The 21,103-nt window shown below is 35.3% G+C and overlaps 1 protein-coding gene across 3 annotated transcripts in view; it reads left to right on the forward strand.

The window, feature by feature from the left end:
• The window catches only part of Rock1 (Rho associated coiled-coil containing protein kinase 1), a 124,102-nt gene that overhangs the window by 82,466 nt on the left and 20,533 nt on the right, over window positions 1-21,103 (forward strand). For all 3 annotated transcript variants that reach the window (XM_010638700.1, XM_010638701.1, XM_010638702.1), the window contains exons 17-25: window positions 1,625-1,731; window positions 2,813-2,963; window positions 4,113-4,273; window positions 6,426-6,610; window positions 9,981-10,050; window positions 12,237-12,331; window positions 18,191-18,356; window positions 19,540-19,633; window positions 20,276-20,364. In XM_010638700.1, coding sequence (XP_010637002.1) covers window positions 1,625-1,731; window positions 2,813-2,963; window positions 4,113-4,273; window positions 6,426-6,610; window positions 9,981-10,050; window positions 12,237-12,331; window positions 18,191-18,356; window positions 19,540-19,633; window positions 20,276-20,364 — 1,118 coding nt within the window. The remainder of the gene's footprint in view (window positions 1-1,624; window positions 1,732-2,812; window positions 2,964-4,112; window positions 4,274-6,425; window positions 6,611-9,980; window positions 10,051-12,236; window positions 12,332-18,190; window positions 18,357-19,539; window positions 19,634-20,275; window positions 20,365-21,103) is intronic.

Consider the following 21,103-nt stretch of genomic DNA (forward strand, 5'->3'; position numbering starts at 1 on the left):
ACACTTATTTATTTTTTTATTTTCCTCATTGAGTTTATTTGTACATTTTAGGTAGGTTGATTTCTTCTTTAACTTTTTATGTTAGAGAATTTCAGACCTATATCAAAGTAAAATACCATACTGAGCCCTCTGTGTATTCATCATCCAGTTTCAACTGTTTTCTGGTAGCCAGTCTTGTGTCATTTTATTCCTCTACCTCCTCCTCTCCCCAGTCCTCTGACATTTGATTTCTTTTCAAGCAAATCTCAGGTATTACATCATTTAATGTAAATATTTCAATATCTGTGAAAGACAAGAATTAAACAAAAAAGTAACCATAAAATCATTATCAAAGTTGGAAAAGCTGGTGATTATTTAATATTGTGAAATACCTAGTCAGTGCTCAAATTTTTCCAGTCTTTCATGAAGTTTTGTTTTTGTTGAATTTGTTTGAATTAGAATCCATTCAAAGTCTGCCCATTGTATTTCTTTCTTTCTTTCTTTCTTTTTTTTTTTGTGCTGGGGATTGAGTTTGGAACCTTGTGCTTAGGAAGCAGGCAGCTGAACCACAGAGCTGAATCCCCAGCCCTGCACATTATGCTTTAGTAATATGTTCCTTAAGTTTTAAAATTTATATTTTCTTTTTTTTGTCATGGTAGTTTGTCATTGCTGATATTTGTGGCCCAAAAAAATAAAAAATCAAGCTTTTAGCCTACGAATATCTCTAATTCTGAATTTTACTGATTTCATTTTATGTGTTGCTCTGTCTCCTGTACTTTCTTTTCTTTTCTTTTTTTTTTTTGCTACCGGGGATTGAACTCCTCAGACCTAAGGCTGTGCTGCTGAGCTACATCCCTGGCCCTCTCCTGTAATACTTTAAATTGGGAGTTGGATCTAGACCTCAACCTGTCTAGAGGCTTTCTGTTTCTGGTAGGATATTGGCAGAAATACTTAAGTATTAGTATTTAGGCGTTAGGAAGCATGTAAAGTCTGGGTCTCTTTTTTGCTCTTAGCAGCCATTAATGATTATTGCCCAGATCCTTGTGGGCCCCTACTAGGTTAAAATTAAGCATTGTTAGAACAATTGAATTCTTTAAAAGTCCACTTTCTATAAAAATGGGGTTTAGCTCTGTTAAATTTTAGAGCAATTTTATTAGACATTTTGTAGAGTGTCTGGCATATTCATAACAATACTCATTGTGCTTTGTAGCCTATACTTAGGCTTCATCCTCTTTGCCCATTTATAAAATAATGGATATGCATTACATAATATTAAGTTACTCTTAATGCTGGGTGTGGTGGTGCACACCTGTGATCCCAGCACTCAGGAGGCTGACACAGGAGGATCACTGTGAGTTCAAGACCAGCCTGGGCTACATAGTGAGTTCCAGGTCTGTCTCAGCTACATAGTGAAACCCTGTCTCAAAAAAAACAAAACAAAACAAAAAAACAAATAAACAAACAAAAATATTAAGTTACTCTTAATATTTTTATCGCTGTATATTGTGGTTATTGTGTATACAACTAAGAAAACTTAAATTTTGTCTGGTCAGAAAATTTAATACATTTCCCAAATTTTAATGATCATTTTGAACAAAAAGACTTTTTTTAATGACAAGGAACTTAAACTTTTCTCATTTGATAGCTCGAATCACATCTTTACAAGAGGAAGTGAAGCATCTCAAACATAATCTTGAAAGAGTAGAAGAAGAAAGAAAAGAAGCTCAAGACATGCTTAATCATTCAGAAAAGGTAAATGGCTTAACATGTACTGATTATAATACTGATTTATAATACAAAGATTATAAGATCATTTTTGTAAAATAGCATTAATTCCTAATGTTGGTATAGTTGTATATCTAAAAGTTTTTATGTGTGGTTGGTTCATTGGTGTGTGTGGGATGTATGTGTCTTATTTAGTCGTTATATTGTTTTGTTTGTACTTTTGAGAATTTTGCAGATTATCACAAATTAGTTTGGGAAGACTTCATGAATGTTTTGTTCTAGTTTCTTTATATATGGATAAGATGAAGGTACTGATTCTCACTATAAAATCTTTTAAAGAAGGAAAATAAAGGATAAGTATATAGTAGACATGTGTGCTTTACTCCATTTTGCTAGTAAAAGGTAGAGAAATAGAAAAGGAATAAAGTGACTGGGCTTTGCATTTAGAATTTTCTTAGCAATCAGAAATGTCATTGGTTATCCTCTTTTATGTATTATGCTGAGGAAAGGATGAAACAGATAATTTGCGGACCTAGGTCTCACTTTTTATGTCAGATAAATGATCATCAGAAAAGCTACTACTGATCTTTTCCTGTGGACATGTTTTGTAACAATTAGAGATTTTTGATGGCTGTGCTTGTATATGTGTGGAAATAGTGAAAAAGAAGGAAGAATAGAGGTGTGCAAGCAGAAATGGAGTACATCTGTACTTGTTCTCCATTCTAGTCTTATTAACTTGCTATGGGATGCTTCTTTTGTCAAAGCAAAGTAAATATGAGTGTAGATGTAGAAGTAGTTAAAAATAATTTAATATTTTTTAAAGTAGTAGCAATAATTTTAAAAAAATAAAATGAATGTTGTATTTGTTTGTGATCCTAGCAGTGAATCATCCTGAATATGACCACTGGTGCACCTTGCTCTGCATCAGCCATGGTTAATCATTGAAATGGGAGAGGGGAGGGAGGTAAAGAAAAGCTGATATTTTGCTTTTAGCTATATGTTTATGATTATGAAAGTAAGACATCTCTTGCAGTATATTAAGCAATGCAAGAGTTAAGCATGTGCTTACTGCACAGTTCATTACATGACTATCTTTTCAATTTTACAGGAAAAGAACAATTTGGAGATAGATTTAAACTATAAGCTTAAATCATTACAACAAAGGTTAGAACAAGAAGTAAATGAACACAAAGTTACCAAAGCTCGTTTAACTGACAAACATCAGTCTATCGAAGAGGCAAAGTCTGTTGCAATGTGTGGTAAGTATCCGTAATACTTTATGTATGATTCTGTAAATGCCTACAAAAATTTTGTTTTGATCAAAACATTGTATAGTAGTATTATAAATTATAGTCTAGAAAAAGAATGCTTTCCTTTTTTAATACTTTATTTTTAAATCACAATTTTAACTTCTAGTTTCCTTACTCTTACTACCGTTGCATTTCTATAAAAGTGAAACCTCTAACTGTTTTTTTTAGCCCTTCCTCCCCCTCCCCTCATCCATTCTTGACCTTGTTGGTAAATTCATCTGCTTTCTTGGTCTGTATCCTCAGTTTTGTCATAACACTAGTTCAGATAATAAACCACTACAAGTTTTTTACTTTTACTGTACTTGTGATGAATATTAATTCAATACATTATCCCGAACTTTAGACTATCATTACTTATATATCGCTGAAACTGTCAATTTTTTATATTACTCATCAGTTCCTTCCATACTACTGCTTCTCAAATCTCTTCATTGTTTTTATCCCTTTGGCTTTAAAAAGTGAACATTTCTCCTGTTTGACAAAGAAATAATGAAAGTGTATGTGTGAACTCCTCTCTCTTAATTACTGGTCTCTTACCTTGTTACCCATCATTATGTTGTCATCTTAGAGATCAGTCCTCTTCCTGAATCCTAATAACTTTCCCCTTTTCTCTTGTTTACCCTAAGCCTTTGCTTTTCAGTTGGCTTCATATTTTTCTGTTTTTGCCCTATTTACCTTCTTTTTTTTTTTTTTAAGAGTAGGAAAAATTTATCTACAGAGAGATAGCTTCTGTCTAAAAGAGACAGAAGGGGGACTAGAAAGTGGGCTGTCCACTACCTTCATTTTTCTCTCATATTTCTCTACTGTCTTTCCTGCTGTGTTACCTTCTGGTCTGAAAATGATACTGAATGATCTCTTTTACCATTGGGCAAAGGCTAGATTTGGAAAGTAGTATTACTTTATTTTGTTTTATAACTTTTCCTTTAGAGATTCTCACCATATAAATTATTCAAAATAATGTTAGAACTTCTGTAATTGATGGCTGTATTGAATTCTCAGGATAAAAACAATAGAGATCCTAAAACCAGTTAATAGACTATGTAAAGTGAAAAGTATAAAGGCAATTTTTTAAATGTATGTTTGTTACTTTCCTGTCAGAAATGGAAAAAAAACTAAAGGAAGAGAGAAAGGCTCGAGAGAAGGCTGAAAATCGAGTTGTTCAGATTGAGAAGCAGTGCTCCATGCTTGATGTTGATCTGAAACAGGCTCAGCAGAAGCTGGAGCATTTGACTGAAAATAAGGAAAGGATGGAGGATGAGGTAACAACAACAGCACCAATCTTATTTACCTTTTTAAAAAGAAACATTAAAAAAAGAAACATTTTAAGTTATGAATGAAGAGCTAATTTTTAATTTAAATACCATGAAGATTTGAATAAAATAACCTACATGTATCCATTTCAGAGTACCTAGAATTGTTATTTCAGTTAGTGAGCATCTGTTTTATTTTGCATCATGACATTACAACTGTATTGAAATGCCATAGTTCCTTTCCTGAGGAAATTGACTGCTAAAAAATAAACTCTTTGTTATAAGGAATTCTGTAACCCCAAAGAGAGGCATTGGTCTTAGACTAAGAACAAAAAAAAAAGTTAAACTGATGTCTTCACTGGCTTAGGTTGATAAAAAGCACAGAGTATATGTTCATAAAGCTGCTGATAAAATGATGAAAGGACCTTATATCTTGACAGTTACTATATTTGTTCCAGAGTGTACTTGTAAGACTGTATATAAGAGTGTTTCCAAGTATAGGTATTGATAAGCAAGTACAGGGTGGGTAAGAAGATGGGTAAGTAAGGGGCAAAAATAAACAGATCTGACCAGAGAAGAAAAGGTATATTGAAAAACTTGAGGGCCAAAGTTTTTTATAGTGTTTAAAACTTGCATAAGAGCTATAGGCAAAAACATTCTTTTAGGAAAATATAATCTGCTACTAGTAAATAGGATTGACTACAAAGAAGAGAGATTAGAGATCCTGTTAGGCCTAGCCCACTGGAGGGGACTATATGTTTTTAAATTTGAAAATTGCATTTAGTCATTTAAAAAACTGAATTTTTCATTACCTGTTGGTTGCCTGACTCTGTGCTAGGAGTTGGGGTTATTCAGGTAAACAAGTACAATCTTTAATTTTTTGGAACTTACATCCCAGAAGGAAAAATATTTATTAAGGTTATATTTACAAGAATGACAAGTAATTGAGAATTAAGGAACGTCTTGCTTGGGTGTGATGTTTAAGGTGAGAGGTGAAGAATAAGTAAATTTAAATGTGTTCTCATCTCCACTCCTCCAAAGCAAAAGGAAAGAACAGAACTGTGAGTTGAAGGGATGCATTGCTAAGCATTCAAATAATAACACCTTGGGAAGAGTAGCAGTGGTAGGATTAGAGAAATAGAGGAAATCATGAAAACACTGTCAATTACCATAAGAATAAAATATTTGAAATTATAGAAACAGCCTAGATGGCCATCCACAGATGAATACATAGAGAAGATGTGTTATTTATACAATAGAGTATTACTCAGCCATAAAGAAGGATAAATTTAAGTCATTTATAGGGAAATGAATGTATCTTGAAACAAATGTTTAGTGAAATATCAAACATAGAAGCTTAAATGTCATATGGTTCCTCTTATATGTGAAATCCAAAATATAAGTAATTTGACAAGCAAAATGAAGAGATTATAGGAAACAGGGAGGTACAGACTTTGGAGATAAGGAAATTTGGGGAAGGGTAAAATAGGAAGTTGAAAGAGGAGGATCAGAAATGATTAAGCTATATATATGTACTAATTTCCTAAAATGAATGTAATTATGTATTACAAATATATATGGTAGTACCTTGGTTTATAACCTAATTTGTTTTATGATTTGGGGAAGATGGCTACATTTGTGTTTGTGTGGGGCATACAGCAATGGTCATGTTTGTTGCCCTGTGTGGAGTTTTGAGAATGGGAGCAAAATTTTGCTGAACACAAATTTGCAAACAGAAGTGTTCATGAACGAGGTATTACTGTACTCATTTTTTTAAAGGGAATTACTCAGTTTTGTAAGCTTTGGAGGATTGCAGATTAGAACACATAAATGTCTATAAATGAAGAGGTGGATTTCAATACTTTTTGAAAACCCTCCCTCCCCACAAAGTGGGTTTTCTATTCACTTTGTAGTTCCAGATTTCTATGCTGATTGAGGGAGAAAGAAAGTGTAATTTTTTTTTCTATGAGATCTCATACCTGAAATTCAGGAATTGATTTGACTTTTAATGGTAAATCTATAATAATATGTATTAAGATTAAGAACAACAGAGATGCCTTAGAACACTGATATTCTTCATTAATATAAGGAATTACAATGTTTTTGAGATATGATTAATTATAAAGAGATTGAAGATACTAATTATTTTGCTCATTCATAGGTTAAGAATCTAGCCTTGCAGTTGGAGCAGGAATCAAACAAGCGACTGCTGTTACAAAGTGAATTGAAGACTCAAGCTTTTGAGGCCGACAATTTAAAAGGTTTAGAAAAGCAGATGAAACAGGAAATAAATACTGTTTTGGAAGCCAAGAGATTATTAGAATTTGAGTTAGCTCAGCTTACAAAGTAAGTCTTGAAAATACCATTGTGTTCCAGAACTGTTTCAGAAAGTGGCAAGAATGATTAGTGAAGTAAGGGGGCCAGTTTGAAGGGAATTAATAACAATATGTCTTTTACTGTAATAATTTTTAAAAAAATAGAAGCATTTACTGAAGTTTCCAGTCGTACCTCTATGGTCCTGAAAACCTGTGATGCGGCTCATTTACTGGTGGTGGTAGAAATTGAACACAGTCAGAAGAGCAGAGAAGCTCCAGGTCCTCTGGAGCACATGGCTGGAAGGGACAGTGGTAAAGCAAGACATGAGCCTGAGAGACAGGGTCCCAGGGAAAGTCAGTTGGGTGGAAAGTAGTGATCTTTTCCCCAGAGGCAACAGGCAGCACAAATGGTAAGAAGTTCTGGAGCAGTCAGAGGCGCCTTTCGCAGAGTAGCTGCAACAGGGCAGATTGAACCAGGCTGGGACCAGATCCACAAAGCCTACCGGGATCTGTTACCCTTGCCATGGATGTGGGAACGGGGATGGGTTAGAGGTTTAGTTTCAGAAGCTAGCAAGGAGGTAGGATGATAGGACGTGGAGGCAGCTGCACTGGGAGTTGATAAGGAGCCAGCAAATGTAGGTTTCTTGATTTGGAGACAGCCTTGTGGAGAATGGGCCAGAAGGATGAGAGTGACAGGTCATGAACACTTCCCTTTGGTGCCAACGTGGACTAAGGCACAGCAGTGGGGACACGAAGCACTGGAAGTGGATCACAATGCCGTGGTGGGCTGCTGAGATGTGAGCTCAAGGAAGCAATGGCCCCATATTTCTGGTTTGCTGAATAAAGGGGGGATCCGATTTATGGGGATCCAAGTTCAGATTGGACAGGCTGAATCGGAGTCATTGGATTCGGGGTGGGATATTTGGAGATGGTGCTCAACACTGGGAACAAAACAAAGAAATTACCATTGTGATCATTGTGATTTCTTTCCTTTTTGTGGTCAGCATTGCAGTATTGGCTTAGGTGTTGGGTATCTTACGTATGTTTAGATTATGTACTAAGAGTTTGTGAAGATGGCATCTTTTTCTTTTTTTGGTACCAGAGATTGAACTCGGGACCTTGCACTTTCGAGGAATCAGCACCACTGAGCTAAATCCCTAACCCTTGTACTAAGAGTTTGTGAAAAGAAGACAGAAAAGAGCGTTTAGAAATAGAAGAATTTACAGTGCTTTCAAAGAAGTTCTGTAAGGGAGTCTAGATTTGAAAAAGATAGAGTTACTAAATTAAAAGTACAGATACCAAAAGGGGGAAAAAAACAAATGAAGACCACTGACTTTATAGTAAATCTGTTTATCAGTGGTTTCTCTGATTTTCATATCCATAAAAGTTGTCACATTTCTTAGAGTAGAATTACAAATATCAAGAATAAATTTCTTTTATTAAACTCATCCTACCTTCAGGAAAATGTTTAAGGTTTCTTTATATTTTAGAGACTAGAAGTAGACATGGTAAGTCTTTAGGGTTTTTTTCTTATTTCTTTGATTCATCTCAGAGTGCAGAGTGTCTGTTTTCTGTGTTACTTTTAAGATGTGATATGCCTGCTTGATTGACATGGACACAAAGTAAGGTGTTTATATTGCTTTCAGAATTTATAAGGACATGCTTCAAAAATCTTAATGTCAAAGTTAGGTATATCTTACACCAGGTCATGTGTTGTTACATCTTCACTTACCAGTTTTATTCGCAAAACAGCATTTCTTGGATAAAATTGTTGGTTTTGACGAAGTTAGATTTAGATTGGTGAAATTCTCTTTGCCTTTTAGAGCCATCATTTTAACCAATTAATTTGTACCATATTTTTCTTCTTCCCAACTGTCACTCAGGACCCAGTGGACATTTATAAAATACTTTCTGCTGACTGCATGCCTTGTTATACATTGAAAATAGAAAGTTATTACTGTGTAATATTAAAGTCCAGCAGTTGTAGATGATTACCCATCCTTGTAGATTACTAATGTTTTTTTTTTTTTTTTTTTTTTTTTTTTTTTGAGACAGGGTCTCACTATAGTGAGACTGACCTAGAATTCACTGTGTAGCCCAGGCTGGTCTCGAACTCACAGGGATCTGCTTGCCTCAGCCTCCCGAGTGCTGGGATTACAGGCGTGCGCCACCATACCCGGTTTAGATTACTAATCCTTGAAAATATGTTTTTGGATTACATCGTCTTTCTGTCTGAATCTGTTCCTCTTCAGAGAACTGTGCTTGTTGCCTTGGTTTTGTCTCTGTTCTTTCTCTTTTGTCAGCATTTAGCACTTGCTTTCCTTTCATATTCTTTACTTAATTATTAATTTCTACCATATTCTCCATGTGCTTGATTGAACATACTATGTATTACTGATTTATCACTTAATAAATATTCTGAAGTCCTCTGTTTTTCTTTCCTTAATGCATAAGACATTTAAAATGTATCCCTAGGGCTGCTTTTTTTTCTGCACACATTTTCCCACAAAACTGATTTCAACTTATTTGAAGCAATTTATAAAGATCCACAGTTAGTATTCTCTTAAACATAACCTTAGAAAAGGATTCCTTCAACTTTGCATGCCATCGTTTTTTTTTTCCCTCATAAAGTTTATTGGTACATTTTAAATATACAGTACAGTTACATTCATCATTAGGATCTTGTACCTTTACATGATGTATCTTGGTTCTTATTTTTTTCCTTTCTCCTGCCTTCCCTTTACCCTTCTGTATTTACAAAGAGTTTTTTTTCATTTTTTTCTATTTCTCATATTTTTTCTTTCGTTTCCCCTACCCCTCACTTCCCCTACTCCTTTAGACACTTTCTTCCTATTTCACACTATCAATTATACATTTGATCCTTATTTATACTTTGTTTTTCACACCAGAGAAACTATTTGGTATTTATGTGTGTGTCCTTTTTTTATTTCACTTACGAGTGTGGCCTCAATGTGCATCTGCTTAGCTATAAATGTCTCTAGTTTCTCATTCTTTATGGCTGAGTAGTACTCCATTTTATTAAAAAACAAAACAAAACAAAACACATCTTTATCGAGTTTCCAGTTGATGAGTAATTAGGCTGTTTCCAAATTTTAGTTATTTAAAACTGTGCCACTGTGAACATGGGTGAGCATATATCGTTGTGTGCATACCATCATTTTATAAGGAGCAAAATGCAGCAGGACAGTGTGGCCTGACCAAATTAATTAGTAAAGTAACACTATATAATGAAGTGTGTGTGTGTGTGTGTGTGTGTGTGTGTGTGTATTTTTTTAAATAAAGGATATTTCAGTGAACTTTATTACTTTAGCAACTCAAAGAAAAATACATTGTCAGGTATAAATAGCATTTGTTAACTCTTTTTTTCCTTCTACCCAAAGACAGTATAGAGGAAATGAAGGACAGATGCGGGAGCTACAAGATCAGCTCGAAGCTGAACAGTATTTCTCGGTAAGTGAGAGTTATTTTAACCTTGAGACAGTTTCAAAGCTTGACTTAAAGCAAGGTATTTAGATCTTTTCTATGAATGATTCTTTTTCAAATGACTTGATCTCCATGTCTGCACTTCCTGTCTGACTCTTGAGTTCATGGTCTAAGTTGTGAAGAAGTAACTTTATGTGGAAAGGATAGTCGCAGAATTGCCACCGTATTAATTAAAATACTAGATATCCTTTTGCCCCTTAGCAAGCTCAGATGGTATAAATTACACTCGTGTGGCTCGTATGTATGCCACATTAAAGTGGCATGTGAGTTATAGGTATGACTAATGTTTAAGAGCTTTTTCTTGTTTTAGTTTTGTACTTTATATGAATTGGCTTTTTCTTTGTACATATCACTCTAAAGCTTAATTTGCTACAGGCCAAATTATTCTTCACTACTTCTGTATATGAATATTTACTGATAATCTTGAAGTCTCTGAATCTTGGGTTTTGGGGAATGGCCAAGCTTGTACTCTGCCATTTCATTTCAACTCAACATTTATCAAGTTGTACCCTTATAATTAACCTTGGCAACACCTGTCCTGTAATCCTTATTCAGTGAAAGTAAATGCACAGAGTTCAGATTCCACTGGTGAACATGCCCCAGAAACCAAGTGTGAACAATTTTGGAAGTAGCGATTTCTACAGTAAAAACACTGAGCTAATTTTTTAAAGCTGTACATACTTTTTACATATTGAGAGCTTTGTGGTATATCAGTGTTGTATTCTGTTTATCCTCTAATAAACATTACACATTTCCATTTTGGGTTTTTTTTCCTCTTTGCTTTTTTAGCTCAAATTAAGAGTGCTTTTAAATGCCCTTTTTTTACCTGGGCATGGTGACACACGCCTATAATCTCAGCACTCAGGAGGGTGAGGCAGGAGGATCACTGTGAGTTCCAGCCTGGGCTACATAGTGAGTTCCAGGTCCGTCTCAACTACATAGTGAGACCCTGTCTCAAAAAACCAAAAAAAAAAAAAAGAAAAGAAAAGAAAAGAAAAAATATTGTAATGTTGAAAAATCTTTACCTGAGTGTAGAGTCAGCTTACTTATTCAAGGTGTGTATTACTTCTTCTAAGTGGCCTATAGTATCCTGCATACTTCCTTGTCTTTATGCTTCTACAGATAATGCATATATGCTTCTAGACTTTTGGATGGATATCAAATTACATGATAGTTCCTATGGATTCTTGATTTTGCCTCTGTAAAATAATATGAAATGTGACCCTGTCTCTTAGTTCTAATTTATTCCAATGCTTGGAAGATTCTGTTAGATCACCACTCAATTTAATAAGCAATTATGAACCAAATTTAAAATTATCTTTAATCTGGCCTTTCAAATTAGATTTTTTAAAAATCCTTTCTTTAATTAATCATAAAATTTCATCATTTGGAGTTAGGAAGAAGATATAATCCAGTTCCCAAAGATAAAATGGATTCATTTTTTAAATAAGAACTCACTTACTTCATTTGCCTTCCCATAGAAATTTATGTATTTATTTTCTCTTGAGAAATACTGTTTATTGGAGGAATAATTAAGCATTCAGTATAAAATAGTTCTCTGTAGCTACTTCCTGGTCCTTACTGTTCTTATTCTTTTTCCTCATCTTTTAAACTAAAAGGGATAGCTTACCACTTATCCATCCAGTTATTTACAGAATGACAAAACATTGCAGATTTTTTTTGGTTAATTTTCATAAGGTAACAGGAAATATAAAAATGACAGCTGTATCACATTTACTCAACGCAAGAATTACTGGTTGGAATGACACTTGCCTGGCCGAGCAACACGCAGGATAGTCAGCGCGGAAACCAACCTGCTGCCTGAGTGACACTGGGGTGAACTGTTAATGTGGTCAAATAAAAGAAGGAATATGTGAAGTCAAACAGCATGTACTCTTTAGCACCTGGTTTCTTTCAGCATTGTATTTTTTAGATTTCTCATGTATGTGTCAGCAGGCATTCCTTTTTTATTCATCAGGTGATATCTGAATCGTTTCTAGTTTGGAGTTGCTTTGCTTAGCACTGTGTAAAACTGCATGGACTTGGATTTGCAGTTGTCAAGCATAAACACTTGGGAGTGAAATTGTTAGGCATATGTTACTTATTTAACTTTTTAAAAATTGCTGAACTGTTTCTTACCACACGTTTTGCAGACACTTTATAAAACCCAGGTAAAGGAACTTAAAGAAGAACTTGAAGAAAAAAACAGAGAACATTTAAAGAAGATACAGGAACTGCAAAATGAAAGGTATATACATTTTGTTTTGCAAAAGTATCAGTACTGCAACAGGGCATTCTTTTTTTTTTTTTCTCATTGAGTTTATTAGTACATTTTAGTAATACAGTATAGTTACATTCATTATTGGGAGCTTGTACCTTTACACGACAGGTCTTGGTTCTCATTTTTTCCCCCTTGTCCCTGCCCTCCCTTTACCCCCTCCTTCCTTCCCCATTTACAAATACTTTATTTCCATTTTTTCATTTTCTCCTATTTTTCTCCTTTCCCTTATTACCTTTCCCCTACCCTTTCCACTTTTCCTACACCTTTAGCCCTTTAGCATTCTTTAATATTAAGCAATGACAAGGTATACATTATTCTGATGGGAGTGGTATAATACTTTTTTTTGGCTAATTGAAAGTGAATTAGCCAGTTGTGGTGGCACACACCTATAATTGTAGCACCCGTGAGACTGAGGTAGGAGGATCACTGCAAGTTCAAGATCAGGCTAGACAACTTAGTGAGTTCAAGGCCAGTCTGAACTATGTAGCAAAAAAAAAGCAGACTAGGCTGAACAGATTAGGCTGAAATTTACTTCTAGAGGGAAGAAATAATGTAATGACCTAATACCACAATAACTACATCGAGGTTCATCAAACTCTAACAATACATTGTTTTCAAGGGCCTCTCAACCTTCAAACATTTATTTTTATATAAATCATTCTATATTCACAAATCATTAAGTTAGCTAAAGGTGATTAAGATCTTCCTTTCAGTATTATTGCACAGATTAATTTCCATTACTTGTACACTTAGAAGAAAGCCTGTGCCAGAACGTAGCTCAGCGGTTAGAATGCTTACCTAGCATGTGCAAAGCCCTGGGTTCAGTCCCTGAGCAGTGTAATCAACCAGTCAGTAAACTGCAAACCTTACAATTTAAGCCGAACAACTTCATTTTAGAATTGAGCCAAGAGGCCGAAATGATAGTATCTCACTCAGCTGGGGTCTCATGGCTAAATAGTGTCGGAATGAACATTGGAACTAGTTTTCTGGCGTTAATATATTCTCTTTCATTTCCTTTGAAATACATTTTAAAATTTTTAATTTTTTAATTATTACATGAATACAGTAAATCACTGACTTAAAAACAAATTCCATTCTGGGAGAATGCTTGTAAGTCTCATTCCTTCATAAATCAGACAAAGTCTTACACACCTTTGGCACAAATATACAGTGTATGTTACCTTGCACTTCCTAGCAGTCCCCTTCCCCTCACCACTGCTTTTCCTCTTGCTTCCGGACATCCTGGGCTCTGATTGAGCACTGAAATACTAAACACTGTCACACTGTTCAGTAAGCACACAGCAGCACAGTTGTGACCATGTCTGGCAGACATGTGAGATACTTCTATGAATTGTTTCCATCTACAAGTGTCCGTAAGGTGTGGTCCATTCCTATCTGTGCGGGTTCCCAACTCAAATGGTCACAAGTCAAGGACGTACTATAGCAGATATCAGCAAAACAGTTTTCTAATTAATGACAGATACTATTAACTACCACCTACAAAAGAAACAACCGTTCTGACCACCTCGGAAGTCCTCTATATGCCACTAATTATGCCTCCTTTTTTCCCCACATAAGAGTAATCACTATCCTGACACTTAACTGATGAGAGTAGATCTTTGGTTCCATAGAGTTCATCTCAGTTGTGATTTTGATTTCATTTCCAGTTAGTTGAGCATTCCCATCCTGTGTGTTTTCTGCAAACCAGTTATTAAATGTAGAGCTATTCTCCCCAGTATGGTAGCCACTAGCCACATGTCATTTAAATTCATTTACATAAAATGAAAAGTTCCTCAGATACAATAGCTATGTTTCGGGTGCATAATAGCCACATGTGGTGATGTCTACCATATTAGATCACACAGATGTAGAACATTACTATTATTGTAAAGAGTTTTATTAGACACCTCTTATTGGTAGCATTAATCAATTCAAATCTGCTTTTTAGAAATCTACTTCATGTATAACTTTGCAAAATTTGTTTGCCTACCTATCTGTCATTCTATGGTCTCACTTGCATAGTTCAGGCTGGCCTTCAATTCACTTTGTAGCCTTGGCTGGCCTCAAACTCACAGCTATCCTCCTGTTTCAGCCTCCTAAGGGCTGGGATTACAGGTGTGCGCCACCATGCCTAGCTGTTTGCCTTTATTTATTTATTTATTATTTATTTTTTATTGAGTTTATTGGTACAATCTAGGTATGCAGTACAGTTACATTCATTATTGGGATACTGTACCTTTACATAATAGGTCTTGATTCTCATTTTTTCCCCTTGTCCCTGCCCTCCCTTCATCCCCTTCTTCCCTCCCCATTTACAACACTTTATTTCCATTTTTTCAATTTCTCGTATTTTTTTCCTCTCCCTTACTACCTTTCCCCCACCCTTCCCACTTTCCCTACACCTTTAGCCCTTTACTTCCTATTTCACATTATTAATTATCTCATTAGGATCCTGTGTACTATTACAGTTTTTCACACCAGAGAACTATTCGGTATTTTAGTTAAAGAAATCTCTGTATGAACATTAAAAATAGGGAATCCTAAAATGTTTGCCTTTTTATTTGTATTCTTAACAGCTGTTGACAATGTTCGATCTTTTGTACATGGAAATTTCACATTCTTCATTTTTTGTTGGAATACATGACTGTTTGCATATGTGCCTGGGGAGTGAACTTAGGGCCTTGTGCAAGCTGAGCCTGTACTCCACTCCTGAGCCGGAGGAGAGTGTGAAGGGGAGCCTCTCTTCTTAGTAGTATTATAAACATGGGCATATTTTATTGTGGCATGGGAGGAAATCTGGGGAAAATTGCACATCTCTTCATTCTTTCAAATAAAGTTTCTGAGCACTTTCTGTGAGCTTCAGGATTTTTCTGTGCTTTGGAATACAATAATAAACAAGCACAAAGCTACGTATAATCTAGAAAAATGTGGAATTATTGATAATTTTAGTTCTTTGGGGAGATAGGAGAATGAATGACCTTAAATATTAATAAAGATGTGCGGAGTTGCAAAGGAAGTCTGGATGAGTGTAGCTGCAGATAATTTTTCCATAAATCATTTCACTCTTTCTTGGATTCTCATGCGCCAGAGATAGAAATATATTCTGGGATAAGAAGTCTTCTGATATCTTAAAGTATAACTTAGAAAATGTGAATTTGATGTAAAACAGTCTCCTCAGTTGAGAATGTCATGTACCTGAAGCTCTGTATTATGCTGTTCATAGACGTAACACTGGCAGTGTTTCCTACCTTTTTTTTTATTTTTTATTTTATTTTTTTATTGTACTAACTGTCCTATAACTGCTACTTTGTATCTTCTCTCATTCTCACACTAATAAGCTAATGGCCTCATTTCCTAGAAGTTAGAAGAGAACATCTGTTCTTGCTGGCTGCCTATCTGCGTGTGCAGCTATAAACTTCATCTTCCTTCTGTTGATGTAAATGGACAGAAGGTGCTCTTTAATAATACCAACTCCTCGATCCTGCCCCTTCTGCATCCTTAATTAAGAATATGACTCCCAACAATTCTCTCACCTTTCCTATATAAATTACCCCTTTCTGCCCATTGTTTTATATAAGCAATTGAATATCTCCTTTAAAAATAACTTTTAACTGCACATCTACTTCTAACTACCATCCATTTTTCTGCTTCCTTATATAGCAATCTTAGTGAACAATTACATACCAGCTATCTTCAGTTCTCTTCTCCCATTCTCTTTTGAGATGGCCCCAGTCTTCTGTATTCATCACTGTAACTAAACAACCCTTCATGGTCATTGTCATCTTCCTAATAAAGACAATAGTAAGATCTCAGTCCTTAACTTATTTCCTTAATGTAATAGTAGCCTTTGATGTAATCACTTACTCTGGACCGAATCTTCACTTGTTTTCTGTGACACCATACAGTATTTTCCTTTTTATTCAACTGGTTACTCTTAACCTCCTCTGCTTTTTTGTCCCTTCTTGTTTCTGAGACCTCCAGAGTTTAGAGGGCCCAAGGGATCATTCTACTTGTCCTCATCCAGTCTGGTAGCTTTAAATAGCATCAGTGTGCAAGTACATTCTCATCTGAGTTCCAAACTTGTATATCCAGCTGTCCATTTGACATCTTTCCTGATTGTTCAGTAAGCATCCCCTATTTAAGATGTGCCCCCAAAACCCAGGCTCCCTCACTTTACCAGTCTACCTTTTGTCTTTCTTATTACAGTAATTAACAATTCTTTTATTTCCGTGGTTTAAATAAAAAATGTAGTTACCCTAGACTCCTTTTTCCCTGCACTTTGTGTGAAGTCTATTAATATTCTTCCAGTTGTAACTAAAAATTATGTATAGTATCTGATCACTATTGACCTGATCCAAACTGCCTTCATCTCCTGTATTGATTATTTCAGTATTGCCCTTCTCCCTCTTTTCTTTTGAGACAAAGTCTATTGTGTAGTTCAGACCAGCGTAAAAACTCAGTATGGGTAGCGCTTGCCAGCCTTGAACTTGATGCAAGCCTCCTTTCTCAGCCTCACAAGTAATGAGATACAGATGTGTCCTTCCACACTCAGCTTTCAGTAGCCTTTTAACAGCCACCTCTGCTCTGCCATTAACCCCACTGTCTGGTCCTAAAACTGGACAGAGCAGCCAAGAATGATCTTTTTAAAACTCCGGGGTGGAGAATAAAAGCCATAGTCCCTCTATGATTTAAAAACCTTACAGTGTTTGTTGTCCTCTTCCCTTCTCTTTCTGCATTGCACTTCACTGCATCTCTCTCTGATCACATTAACATCCTTCAGGCTGACTTGGGGAGTGTTTTTATTTGATTTTACCTTTGCAGGAAACCTGCATTACTTATTTTCTCACTCCCTCCAGATCACTTTCTAATGTCTCCTTAGCAGAGAGGCCTTCTTGACCAGCCCTATCTATCACTCGTTCACTTTTACAGTTGTCTGTATAACATAGGCTCCCACTGTATGCATCCAGAGACCAAGAACTCTGTGAGTTCTGTGCCCCTTACTTTCTAGAGCAGTGTTTGCCACAGTGTAAACATTGAAATCAGTAGTTGTTGGGTGAATGAGTGTTCTTTTTTGTATGTCTTCTTCCTTGAGTTTAATGCAGAAGATTTGATTTGCAATCCTCCCCTATTAGAAAATAAGAAGTAGGGCCGGGGATTTAGCTCAGGGGTTCCGCTGCCTGCCTTGCAAGCACAAGGACCTGAGTTCGATCCCCGGTGCAAAAAAAAGAAAGAAAGAAAATAAGTAGAAATTACACGTTTTGAAAATATTTATTGAGTACCTCTGGTGTACAAGGACATTATAATGATGACTAAGGTAGTTAAGAGTGGTTCTTTGGGAAGAGCAGGCAAACTAGGGTGATGTTGTTCTGATCTTAACGTTAATTCTGAAAAATTTTAAAGTGCAATTTCCAAGGATATTCCCAGATAGTTTATAGACCTATATACGTCTTCATAATCTCATTGGATTTCATAGCTATAAGGGACTTCACAAATCATTTAGTTTAACTCTTTATTTTATAGATTTGTTTCAGTCATATGCAGGAAGTGTAAGGACCTTGCCCAATAGTGCTCCTGTCCTATTAGCAATAGAGTTAAGGAAACAGGACAGATCTGGTCTGCTGATTCCAGGCAGTCTTTTCCAGAAGTGGACAGTTTGGAAAGTTAAATTCATTACTTTTATGGAAAGTTTGAAGTGGATTTACTTTATCTCAGTCAATAAAATCAATTTTTTATCATTTAAAAGTAATTGTGTTTTTAAGCATGTGATTTAAGCTGGGAAGATGAACTGAATTTAGTGTATCCATTTCTCTTAAAAATCTATTGTAGGGAAGCTCTTTCTACTCAGTTGGATCTAGCAGAAACTAAAGCTGAGTCTGAGCAGCTGGCTCGAGGACTTCTTGAAGAACAGTATTTTGAATTGACCCAAGAAAGCAAGAAAGCTGCTTCAAGAAATAGACAAGAGATTACAGATAAAGATCACACTGTTAGTCGGGTAAGTGTGATTGACTTAAATAGGCCACATTTTCAAATGTTAGAGGTTATGTATTTGTACATGCGTGTTTGCTCATACTTCATACATGATGATCATTATGTACTTGTGTATTTGGTAGTTTATTTAACCTAAAATGTTAAGGATTGAAATTATTTAGTATACTAGGCTTTTATTTTTTCTTCTGTTGATAGATCTTACCTATATTTTATATGAAGAAATATTTAGGTTAAGTTCATTTGTTATTCTCTTGCTTCATGAAAATTGATTCCATGAGGCAGAAGTCCTTAAAATTCAGAGAACCCATTTTGACATGAGAAATTTTTTGTGGATAGTTTTACATAGGCATTATAAGCAACTAATACAGTAAACCAAACAGTTACCTGTTCTTGAGGTTTATAGTGTAGTCTATATAGAATCAAGAAACTAGAAGTGGAAGTTAGATTTTTCTTCTTTTGAATTCATCATCAAGTGCTGTGTGTGAGCAGCCCTGGGATTCAAATCCCAGCTTTGCCCCTAAGAAATAGTGTGATTTTAGTCACTTGCTGTACTTTCTCAAAACTTCAGATTCCTCATCAGTAAAGTAGATATAAGCCAGGTATGGTGCTGCACACCTGTAATCTCAGCATTTGGGAGGCTGAGGCAGGAGGATTGCCATGACTTTGAGGCCATCCTGGGCTACATAGTGAGTTCAAGACTAGCTTCAGCTACATGAGACCCTGTTTCAAAAAAAAAAATGTAGAAATAATGACCATTCCATATGATTGTTATGAGGATTAAATGAAAAAAACAGAATGGTCAATAAATGCTTAAGTAGAAGTAATCAGTAAATATTTTATTGTCATTTTCACCATTATTTAAGAAAGTGAAGCCCAGAAGGGTGCTAACTTGCCATGTTCATCATAGAGCTGGATGGAGCTGTGCGTGTATACATTTGAAATAATTTTGGGGAGCTAATACTTATTCTAAGATATAGCTACATTTTGTATCTACAGATATTTTTCTATATATTAAGTCTGCATATATCTACATATTATCTATATATTAATTATATCTACCTATTTTAAAGTGGAAAACATAGATTTTCTATTGTTACACAATGTCTGGCCTGTACTAAAGGAAAAGATTTTAGCTCTATGAGCAAAGCAAAGAGGCTGAAGCTCAAATTTTTGTGTGCTTTGTTTAGCTTGAAGAAACAAACAACATGCTAACCAAAGATATTGAATTGTTAAGAAAAGAAAATGAAGAGCTGACCGATAAAATGAAGACGGCAGAAGAAGGTATGTAGGGTTAAAAAAAAAAAAATCATAGGATTAAATTCAGTGATGAATATTTGTAGCTGACTTACCAGGCTGGCCTCCTTCTGAGACCTAGACCTGCTACTTTGTTTTCCCTGACCAGGACAAATGAGGATGAATGACAAACAGTTTAACATATGGGCAGCCCCGGGACTCTTGCTTCTATTAGGCAGAAAAACCACCTGACACCCCCACCTCCTCCCCACCCCTGCCTGGCTCATTTTACTTTATTCACCCAAACCTGGGTACAAGCAGTAAAAGTAACCAGCTCAAGATCTGTCTGCTCGCCAGTATCCATGAGCATGTGCTCTGGGAAACAACTTAACCTCACCTGTCTTGAGTTCTCCCTAGAACCTGCATTGTGCCACCCCCGAGGGCAGCCTTCTCTTTTGTGCTCACAGAGGGGGCCAGTCTTGCCTCAGTTTTCCTCTGGTCTCCCACAAATGTTTAGCTGTTTATGTTGTGTATTAGGTTTTTAAAATACCTGTTTTCATATATTAAATAACATGTATAGCCTTAAGAATTATATTAATGAAATTACTGAAAGTTATTAGTATATAGTAATTTGAGTTTGAAATGCAAAAATTAATGCCATAGAGTAATATTTTATATACTTGGTTGCAGAATATAAATTGAAGAAGGAGGAGGAGATCAGTAATCTTAAGGCTGTCTTTGAAAAGAATATCAATACAGAACGAACTCTTAAAACACAGGTATGCGTGCGTTTAGCCCTTTGCATGGGTTTAATATATTTGAGTATCATATATTAGAAAATTAATAATTGTTCTTTATGAACTTTTCCCTAAAACTGACGTCATAAGGTTTAAGCCTGTCATTAAAGCAAATAATATGGGATTCTCTCCAAAGAATAGAAGATTTATATAAAAAATAGGATTTCACTTAAGAAACGTAGTTTGTCTAATAAGAATGTGATTTAAATTGTATTGAAAATCTACTATTGATGTTAGGAAAACATGGTGAAGAGAAGTCACATGACAAAGTAAGATTTGGGAATAAATCAGGAACTATAGGGATAGATTATTGTTTTGCTTTGTATTTTATGATGTATGTAGTCATGTTTTTTTTTCCTATTAACTTGCTATCTTTTCATTTTACTAAGTCTTCTAGTAATTAACATTCCTCATGGTCTACTAAGTTTTTAGTTGATTTTTATAGTAAAAATGTTTTCCTTGTAATCACGATTGTGTAGTCTCCTTAAATCTGCTCTCATCAGTCCTTCGTGTTGCAACGTAATCTTTCAAAAATGTGCTTAATAGATTTTGAAAATCCTTCATTGCAAATTTATTGTCACTTTATGTCAAGACAGCATGAAGGAAAAGATTGATATTTGTTACATAAACTTTCAAATCTCTGTGAAGCTCAAAACACCATAAGTTCAAAGAAAACAGAAGAATCTATTAGCATTTATTTTTATAAATAAATACAGCAAGA

Source organism: Fukomys damarensis, unplaced genomic scaffold (assembly GCF_012274545.1).
Source record: "Fukomys damarensis isolate Sample0158 unplaced genomic scaffold, DMR_v1.0_HiC HiC_scaffold_30, whole genome shotgun sequence".
Classification (NCBI taxonomy): domain Eukaryota; kingdom Metazoa; phylum Chordata; class Mammalia; order Rodentia; family Bathyergidae; genus Fukomys; species Fukomys damarensis.